This window comes from Balaenoptera borealis, assembly GCF_965194805.1.
Source record: "Balaenoptera borealis genome assembly, chromosome: 16".
Classification (NCBI taxonomy): Eukaryota; Metazoa; Chordata; class Mammalia; order Artiodactyla; family Balaenopteridae; genus Balaenoptera; species Balaenoptera borealis.
Genome location: NC_138872.1, coordinates 30,885,055 through 30,895,847, shown reverse-complemented (window position 1 = coordinate 30,895,847; position 10,793 = coordinate 30,885,055). Strand labels below are relative to the sequence as shown.

The 10,793-nt window shown below is 42.7% G+C and overlaps 1 protein-coding gene and 1 pseudogene across 8 annotated transcripts in view; both read right to left on the bottom strand.

The window, feature by feature from the left end:
* Positions 1-10,793, bottom strand: part of ATRN (attractin) — a 160,014-nt gene that overhangs the window by 30,425 nt on the left and 118,796 nt on the right. For all 7 annotated transcript variants that reach the window (XM_082358973.1, XM_082358967.1, XM_082358968.1 and 4 more), the window contains one exon: positions 2,071-2,132. In XM_082358973.1, coding sequence (XP_082215099.1) covers positions 2,071-2,132 — 62 coding nt within the window. The remainder of the gene's footprint in view (positions 1-2,070; positions 2,133-10,793) is intronic.
* LOC309612887 (membrane protein BRI3 pseudogene) lies at positions 2,143-6,747 on the bottom strand (annotated as a pseudogene). Its single transcript has one exon. The product of its transcript is annotated as a membrane protein BRI3 pseudogene (transcript).

Genomic DNA, 10,793 nt, shown 5'->3' with positions numbered 1-10,793 from the left:
TTTAAAGGTGTAGGCTTATTTATTTATCTATTTTTGGTTGTGTTGGGTCTTCGTTTCTGTGCAAGGGCTTTCTCTAGTTGCAGCAAGTGGGGGCCACTCTTCATCGCGGTGCGCGGGCCTCTCACTATCGCGGCCTCACTTCTTGCGGAGCACAGGCTCCAGACGCACAGGCTCAGTAATTGTGGCTCACGGGCCCAGTTGCTCCGCGCCATGTGGGATCTTCCCAAACCAGGGCTTGAACCCATGTCCCCTGCATTGGCAGGCAGATTCTCAACCACTGCGCCACCAGGGAAGCCCAGAAGCGTGGAATCTTAACCACTGGACCATCAGGGAAGTCTGCGCCTTCTAAATTTTAATGGAAGATGTTTCTAACCTAGAATTCTGTATTCGAATTTTCAATCAAATGTGAGGGTAAAATTAAAACATTTTCAGACAGGGAAGGTCATAGAAAAGTTACCTCCACACGTACCTTTTCTTAGAAACTTCCTGGAGAATGTGCCCCAATATAAGGAGGGAATAAACAGGAAGACAAAGACATGGGATCGAGGAGACAGAGACTTTAATATAAGAGGAAGGCAAAAGAAATTCCCAAGACGACAGTTGTGCAGCAGGCCTCAAAAACAACTAGTGCACTTGGAAGCAGCAGGCTAGGGTTCTAGGGCAGAAATCTCCAAGAGAAACTAAAACCAGGAGAGTACTTGCTTGTGTTTGACCATACTGAGAGATTGTTCAATTCTGTCAGAGAATAGGGGTAAATCAGGGGTAGCTACATAGAAAACCAAACAATTAAAAACCCCAAATATGGCAAATATTACATTTAGGATAAGCAAAGAGTGATTCCCCCACCCAAAAAATGGGGAAGTATAATTATAGTTCAACTCAGCTGCAAACAGGTTTTTTATGATTATAACAACATAAATAGGGACTCCTGATTTAGCCAAACATTGTGATGTAACTATATTACAGGAGTGGGAGGAAGGGGAATTTCTATGTGTTTATAGTGTGTGGGGGGGTCCTGGCGGAGGTAACATAAGATAATAAACCTTTCTACAGTAGGACATCAAAAGATAACTGAATTGAAAAATCAAGAAAGAGTGTAAGCCACTGACACGGATGCCTCTAAAGGTTGAACATACTCAAAATCCATTAGGCAGAGCAAAACGTTAGGAAATTATGTTAATTAGGGTAAAACCTAGTGGGATTTGTCAGAAGATTGGGCAAAGAGTGGGTAAATTGAATAAGTTTACCCTATCTGTTCCAGCCATGAAAGAAAGTTATATTGTACCTAACTGTATAATTCCTTGTCTAATGTTGAAAATACTTTATAGTAATGACTATGATATTAAGTGGTGAAATAGAAAGGAATGCAATGCTTTAGATTAAAAAAAAAATCAGCATTGGATTTTGAAATATATTGAATATCCATTTTTGCATTTATCTAAATTAAATAATTTTTCTCCTTTGGAAAAAAAAAAGTGTAAGCATGGAGAAGTAAAAAACAATTAAAATAATTTAAATGGGGACAGTGAAGATGGGAAGGTGTGGGGCAGGATGCTGTCGCTTTCTCTTTGCACTGTAGCACTTTTTCAATTATGTGTAATAGTATTTTCTTAAAAATAAAATTAAACTGAAAAAAAAGTATAAAAACAAAAGAATCTCAGGGCCTAACACATCACTTTTAGCTTTAAAACTCTATAGATAATCACCTGAAACATCTCGTGAACAAGAAGAAGCATATATGTAGCACACACCAGTAATCATTATTAATTACATGTTATTTCAACCCCAAATCCTCCCCATATGAAGAACTAAATTACCTACATTTAGTATAGGGTACATGAAAAGCTGCCGCAAAAAGCCAGAACATACAAACCAAATGTCTTCATTTTATCAGATTAGATTGAATTTACAGTATTGTAACCGACATGTAACTTTTCAGGAATACATATAAAGTTAGTTTGATCTGTTGTGCAAACATAGGATTATTCATTTATCTTTTATGGGCTGATAATTAATGAAATTAAGTGCCTGAATCAAAAGAACAGATACAGTTTGTATAACTGAAATTACCTGAAGAAGGTCACGAAGAACTGTACCAGGTCCATAAAATTGCTGTGCTGGGAGAAGGCAATCTGTGACAGAAAAACACATAGAGTGATTGGGTTATAAGATAGCACCATTAACTCAGCCTTCTCGTTGAAGCAGAAAGACATTAACATTTCAGGAAGAGATTAATGAAATTTTTTCACTTGAGGAAAAGCACCTCATCCCTTTAGTTTTTCTTGCTTAATTGCCACACAAAAGTGATATTCTGAGACTCAACACAAACCCCTACAGTCCCCCTGCTCTTGACACCAGATCTCAGTTTTTAGTCTGACCTGGAAGACTTCTCAGACTCCTGGTAATGACCCCAATGACAAGCAAGTCAGGTTACTTGCTACCTCCTTGTGCCCTTTTCAAGACAAAATGCTCTCGTTTGCTTCAAATTCCAATTCTTGGATCTACCGTGAGGTGGGCAGCTTCCTTTTGTGCCCTTCATCCCTTTGACACTTAATGTACTCACTTCAAGATAAAGTCCTTTTTTTAAAAAAAAACCTTATCCCAAGTTTCACTACACTGAATATCATCTGACAATCAATATAACACCAATTTGAACTTAAATAATTTTATACCAAGAATATTATAAAATCCCTAACGTAGTTCATCAAATCTAAGACACCACTAAAAGAGGCATTATTTTGTGTACTATTAAGAAAACACTGTCAGTTACACTATGACACACTGCTTTTAAAATCATTGTAAGATGTATCATGATTTCAGAGATATTAGAGCATGAAAAAATGTGCACCTTAGAATTTATAAGTATGATAATTGTGTCCTTACTACCCTATGACACACATGGTACTAGCCAGATGTTATGGTGTGTTCTCTGCTTATTTTTAAGGGACCACAGCCCTCCTTGGGGAGATAATGGTACTATAAATGAAACAATTATTGAATAAGATGGTAATTATTGAAATGAAGGCAGTAAGTATGACAAGAGTCACGTAAGTAAATGATTAGCGTCTTCTTTTCCTAATCCCACCCTACCTCCCCCCCCACCTACTCTTGTCAACTCCCATCCTACAGCAATGCAAGGAAAGTGCTACAGCCTAGGCCCCAGCACAGTAACAATTCAGTGCTTTGCACTCCTTTCATAGACTCACAGAGGCAGAAGAGAGGAGAAGCTTCCACTGCTTTTCTTTTTGATGCTCTTATTTTCTTTTTGACATTTAAATAAAGGTCCAATATTACCTATTCAGGCCATAGAATATTATGGGGCATAGAATCTGAAGTTTTTGTATCCTCCCTCTAGCCACCATTTATAATCAGAAATACAAAGATACATAGATTTGATATCATAGACAAGGAGAAACCATATTCTTTGTTTCCTTCATTTATTATAGTAATCATCCTAAATAAGAAGGTTCCTTGAGAGAAGGAAAACTGCAGAATATGGCTACAGTCCTCATATAAAGGTTTTTAATAAGACTGGGGAAAAACAATTACATAAACGAGGTTACTCAGTCTTGAGGAATGAAGAGTCCAGGTTACAAGACATAAAGAAGGAGAAGTAAACAGATTTTAGTGCATCCAATTCTGTTTAGATTTTAATCTTTTAAAACATTAGTATGTCCTCAGTGTTTTAAAGAAATCCATGAGGTGATTTTATACTCACTGTAGGGTGCCAAAAAATTTGGATGCTAATGGCACCTTCTGAAGACCCATCAGGTGTCTGTGTGTCCTGTGCCACATAACACTCCTAAGGGCAGCTGGGATCCCAACCATTAGCCTGATTTCTTGCTAAAGTAGAGCCACACCACATTCACATACAATTTAAAATCATAAAGAATCTATATAGGGCTTTCCTGGTATCGCAGTGGTTAAGAATCCGCCTGCCAATGCAGGGGACACGGGTTCGAGCTCTGGTCCAGGAAGATCCTACGTGCTGCGGAGCAACTAAGCCCATGAGCCACAACTACTGAGCCTGCGCTCTAGAGCCCACGAGCCACAACTACTGAGCCCGTGTGCCACAACTACTGAAGCCTAGAGCCCATGCTCTGCAACGAGAAGCCACCGCAATGAGAAGCTCCCGCTCGCCGCAGCTAAAGAAGGCCTGCGCGCAGCAATGAAGACTCAACACAGCCAAAAATAAGATATAAATAAATAAATGTATTAAAAAAAAAAAAAAGAACCTATATAAACTTGCTGCCAGTGTGGCTGGTCCCCAAGACTCACACTACTCTAAAAGTGGTTTTCTTTTGTTGAATGTTTATCATGTAAGTCTCCAAAGTTATAAGGTTTCATAGAGAAGCAAAGGTTCTTTTTTTTTCCTTCAGAAAATGTCTGGAATTTATATAAGCTATATAATTTTACAGAGCGAGAGCAGTAGTTATAAGCTCTTTTCAAATCAAATCCCTGTCTTGGAGTATTTCTGCCAACATTTTTTTTCTACCCTCCCAGTGGAGAAAACCCCTCTGCTACTATGAAACTCCGACTGACGGTGACAAACGATCGCTCAGCACCATTCGATGAAAAGGTGGCCCTGGAATTCTTCTGGTTCCCTGTTTGGTTCTTGCTACCTTACACAGGACGGGAAGCCTTGCCCTACGTCCTGGGCACTGGGGTTGGTGTAATTAGGAAAACATAACTGGGTGTGGGAAAGCCAGGTGTGTTGTTTCCTTTAAATAAAGTTTGCTCCACAGTTGGGGCATCTTCACTTCCTCAAGGCAAAACAGCAGATGAACCCAAAGGGGAACAAGACGATGGCCAAGAAGATGCCCAGGAAGGTGAAGGAGTCCTCCAGAACCCCGAGCCTGCAGACAGGGCAGCCTCCAACGACAACGATGGAACTGGCAGGGTGCCGGGTGACATTCCGACTGTGGATGTTGTAGACCCTGGGGTGGTAGGTGGGTAACCCTGTGAGGAGGTAGGGGTAGGGCGGCGGCTGGGAGGGCGCCGTAGCGGTGTGGGCTATGCACAAAGTAGCCCTGGCTACCCTACAGGTTGTAGGCAGGAGGCTGCTCCTGCAGCAGGGGCTTGTGGTTCATGGCGGGCGGCGCCCACCGGGCCCAGCCTGGCTCCCGCTCGCGCCCCCGCTCCCTTTTGGACTCGGCTCCGGCTCGGACTCAGGGGGACTCCCAGACGCCCGGCGGCGGATCTTCCCCAGGGTGGGGTGTGGGGTGAGGAAGTGGCGGTATAGGAAGATGGCCTGGCCCAAACCTCAAAACCAGGAAATGGAAGGAAATGAAGGAAATGGAGAGGATGTTTTAGAGTTTTGAAAGTACAGAGAAATAAGGAGTAACTGCACAGTAGGCCTTGGTGAGGCTCTGAAGCACCAGCGATCATTCTGCACCCAAGCCTGTCACATATGGGAGTGAGGACAGCTGCCTTCAAACCTCATGGCCATGGGCCAGGGCACCAGGAGTAGCAGTCAGTGAATGAAAATCTCTGGACTCAGTTAAGCCCTGAGGTTTCTGCATGTCTCTGAGGGAAGGGGACGGGGCTCTGTGGATACAGGCTGAGAATGAATTTCATCAACTATGGTGGGTATAGGCTGAGCCCAAGCTTACTGTAAAAGTAAGAGAATATGACACTTATTATACTCAACTGCCACAAAACAATTTTTTTTTTAACACTGGTGTTTTGCATCTATACGTACAATCCACAAAGCAGTTACAAATGAATGAATGAATGAATAGGGAAAGATCACTGTTTAATATAGAAGGTCTGAAAAGGGAGAACCTCTAATTTGCTTTTATCTTCTCCACCAAGAACTATCTTCACTGTTACAAGCATTTAAGTCAGGGAGAGGATGGGAAAGGATAGCTGGCTGCTCTGCGAGGTGAAGTTTTCTAGCTTCAAGGCAGCACTCGTCAGGCTTTAAGAAAACCCAAGGTCTATATGCACATGGCAGCTGCCTTGGCCCCCTGAGGCCAGCGGCTCCACCAGGGCTCAGCTCCACCTGGCCAGGGAACCCTTCCTGACTATGGCCCATCTGCTCCTCAACTCTCCCCGAGAGGCCAGGCTCTGCAGATGCTGAAGACCCGACATTAGGACCAGAGAGGGCTTAAGTGGTCATGGCTGCCCTCTGGCTCCTGGCTCCTTGCCAATCTTGCCACATAACTCTGAACACTGCAAGGCCAGGAGAGGACTGATTCCTCCCATGAGAACTTAGGCCTGTTTACAAACAGCTTTCCAGTCTAGGCCACAGCTGTGCCAAGGATGGAAGATTCTATGACTACTGGCTGAGCATATCCTAACTTGAGTCTAGTGCTGCCACTGCCGTGAGTTTTGCTGTGACACAAAACAACTTTTTTTTTCTAAACCTAAGTTCTATATGGAACTCTATGTTGAGACCATAGGCCCTGGACTGGATCCCAGTGACCATCACCTGGCCTCACACACCACCCACCTAATGCTGGTTTGTGCAGGCACAGAAACTATATACCCAAGCTCTGGTCAGAGCCTCAAGACTGGGTAACACTACCAACCTGCTCATTCCTGACATGTAAGCTAACACTCACCGTCTGTCCACTGTCAACCTCTGGGCTCTCTTCCTCAAAGTTCCTTCCAGCCATTCATTTTCACCACTCTCCAGAATCCCTATTTCATTCTATCATGTTCATCAATAATTTAAAAACCATTAAGAACTACATATACCTGGTTGAAATATCAACAATGATTCCTCCCCACCCCCTCCTCTCTTTTTTTAAAAATTAATTAATATTTTTGGCTGCGTTGGGTCTTCGTTGCTGCGCACAGGCTTTCTCTAGTTGTGGTGAGTAGGGGCTACTTTTTGTTGCAGTGTGCGGGCTTCTCATTATGGTGGCTTCTCTTGTTGCAGAGCATGGGCTCTAGGCGCGCGGGCTTCAATAGTTGTGGCACGTGGGCTCAGCAGTTGTGGCTCACGGGCTCTAGAGTGCAGGCTCAGTAGTTGTGGCACACAGGCTTAGCTGCTCCGCAGCATGTGGGATCTTCCCGGACCAGGGCTCAAACCCGTGTCCCCTGTAGTGGCAGGCAGATTCTTAACTACTCTACCAACAGGGAAGCCCCTCTTCTTCTTCTTAAGGCTTCTCTCCAGAGGCCCTCACCTTTAATTAGATTTCTGTTCAGTTCTTCTGGGAGGTTATCTTTTTATCACTAATAAGTTGGGTTTTGTTTTGTTTCATTTTGTTTTTTGTTACTTCTTGATCTAGTTATTTTAGGCATCACTTACTAACTTCCTACTAGATTAGAAGGTGATTTAGGCCATCACCCCCCCACCCCCCAATCCCCCAGTAGAATTATATCACTATTTTTACTGCCTCTGTTATAATTTCTGTGTTGTTATCCTGAGGGTGATGGTGATGGAAAGATGCCAAAACAGACAGGAAATGGATATAATACCCTTGGATTCAGGGAGAGGATGTGCCTTGCACCCACAAAAGGCTGTAGGAGCAGAAGACAATATAGCCATGCCCACTGGAAAGCAGCTTCCCAAACCTCACAGGCCCATGGGGAGGAGCCCTCAGGCCTCTGATGCACCCCTGCTTGGGGGGTGGGGAGAAGTCAGTAGCTCTCAGGGAAGCTCCCTTTGCCATTTTCACTAGGGTGAAGTATGCTGGGCTGAGGGAGAGGAGGTTTTTCTCCTGCCCTCTGATTGTTCTAAAACTGCCCGACAGTGGCTAATAACTGGTAAAACTCTAGTACAGTGCTGTGTGCTTCCTGCAAAGGAGAACAGAATGTCAGTTCTGAGATATGTCCCAGCTGGCCTAGGCTGCAGGCCCAGCTGAGGCATATTCTTGCAGCTAGTTTTGGGAGGTTAAATAATATATTTGGACCTTTATTTCTTGTTCAATCATCTGTATTATCCCTAAAAAAATTTTTTTATTGTGGAAAATATTAAACTTTTTAACAAGTAGAGAGAATAGTATAATGAACCCCATGTGTTTATCACCCAGCTTTAATAATTACAGCTCACGGCCAATCTTATTTTATCCATCCATACTCTACCCATTTCCCCGTGATCATATTATTTTGAAGCAAATCCCAGACTTCCTATCATTTCATTCTTAAGTATTTCAATATAGCCAGTATTCCTTAACTACCCTCTTTGTAAAATTAGGGATGTTTGTGTACTCATCCTTCCCTTTTCTTCTACTTCTCAACTCTTTTGAGAGTTTGACAAGATTCCAACCTAGAACGATTCAATCTTCTAACACCACACTATGTAGACTGGGACAATAAATTCTTGGTCTCTAACCCCTGCTGGCTCTTCAGCACTGGTCAACAATCATGCTGACAATATCAGAAAAAAGCTGCCATTACCTATATAAATGTTACAAAAGTTGCCAAAAAACCCAAAGTTCTGATACCGAGAATAAAGCTCTCATCTACAACTATGCATTCATCTAGTGCACATTTATGGAGTGTCTACAGTTGATTAACACTATGCTATGACACTGAGGACACAGAAATATAAAAGAGCCCTTGCCCTTAAGGAAATCTTTGTAGAGTGAAAAACCAGACATGTCTATGACTGCAGAGGCACAGATGAGGAAAAGAAGCTGCTATGGGATATGCCGAAGGGTCATCAGAGGGACCTCTCCCCTGGGTTTCTAAGTAAGACTCCCCAATCCAGCCCTGGTCCTTCCAATCCATTTTTGTAACTGCTGCCAGAGGCATCTTTCTAAACACTGATCTTGGTCACCTCTTGGCTTAAAGCATTTCAATGACTCCCAGTGGTTTTCAGGCCACAGTGCAAATTCCTCAGCTGAAGCCCCAGTCTCTTCATGACAGCTTTGGTCTGCCCTACTCTCCAGCTCCTTGCTCACAGAACAGTCACTTCAGCTCTGCTAAACTCCTAGTAGTTCTGGAAAGTGACTGAACATGTCCCTTCCCCACCCAGAACACTGAACTCACGTTCCTTAGGGCTCAGCTCTGGTGTTGCCCCGCCTCATGCAGACTCAGGCACCACAGGGCACTCCCTTCTCCTCCCAGGGTGTCCAGGAGCACGGGGGCATCTCCCAGTATCTGGCATGGCTCCTGCTGTCCACTCATGGCTGCCTCTCTGGGTCAGAAAGTCAGCTAAGTGAGTGAATGTTAAAGGAAGTCTAGTGGGTCCTAGCTATGGAGATCACAGGAGAGAGTTCTACTAGAGAAAGATTTACCCATCCCAGACATAGGTGCTGTTCATAGATGGTGTGGATGGGACTATCCAGGGAAAAGGGCCCAGAGGAAACCCTAGGGAACAATGGCACTGAAGAACTGAGAAGAAACAGCCAAAGCCACAGCTGAAAAGTAGAAAAGAGGAGACTTTTAAGAAGGAATAATAAATAATGATCATGATGAAAACCATGAGGTTGTACAGGAAGTTTAAATGCCATCTGAAACTAAGACAGATTTATACTTTCTTATTTATTTTTTTTGGTTGCACCGTGAGGCATGTCGGATCTTAGTTCCCCAACCAGGGATCGAACCTGCACCCCCTGTGTTGGGAGCGTAGAGTCTTAACCCCTGGACTGCCAGGGAAGTCCAGATTTATACTTTAAGTAGTTTAGTTCTAAATGTATTTCGTGGCTTTATAATTTTTAAAATCCTTAAGGTACAGACATCTAATACCAGAAGCTATGTGTATACATTATTATCATAAAATAAATATAAACTTTAGAAGTATATCTGACTATTCATAACAGCTAAAGAGTAAAAACAACCCAAGTATCCATTAACAGATGAATGGATAAACAAAATGTGGTTTATCCATACAATAGAACATTATTCAGTCTTAAAAAGGAATGAAGTACTGAAACATACTAAATATGGTTGCACCTTGAAAACACTATGCTAAGTCAAAGAAGCCAGTCACAAAGGACCACCTATTACATGATTCAATTTATATAAAATGCCCAAAACAGGCAAATCCATAGAGAAAGAAAGTAGAGTGGTGGTTGCCAGGGGCTAGAGGAAGGAAGAAATGGGAAGGGACTGCATCTGGGTATGGGGTTTATTTTGGGGGTGATGAAAACATTCTAAAATATTCTGTGAACATATTAAAAACCACTAAATTGTACACTTTATATGGGTGAATTGTATGGTATGTGACTTATATCTCAATAAAGCTGTTACTAGAAAAAGTACATCTGAGTGAAGACAAACAAAAGTTTCATACATCCTTTGCTTAGTATCACAATCCTATTAGCATCCATAAACATAACTCTAATATCTAAATGAATGCCCAGTTCTCAATATAAATTCTGTGTTGCCTTCACTTATGAACACTAGCCTCTTACATAAACTAGCAAATGAAACACCCAGCATGGAGAGGACTTTAATATTAGTTCCACATTACAATAACAACCTCTGTTGCAGAGCCTGTAACAAGCCAGAATCCCAGCACCACCACCCATCTTCCCACCTCACACACAATGTCTACCTGTGCATTCTCTATCTTGAATACCTACCCTCCCAAACTATAGCCATGGCTGAAGCCAGGTGAGTCCTGCTGACTCGGGGGAACATCTAGAATCACGTTTTGAAAGCAGAGGCTGAGGGAGGGGCACTCACCAACAAGAGCAACCAACCAGAAACCAGGCACAACTGACCCAACACACCCACCACCCTCTGACACACGCCTTTTCAGTCTGGGTGGTTTCTTTTTACAATTTTAAACTGAATCTACAAAGATTTTTATAGTTACTTGCAAACTCCCTCAGTTAGCAGTTGTAGGTTTTGCTCTGTTCCTAATTATGGAAAAGAATCCTGGGGTCAGTTCA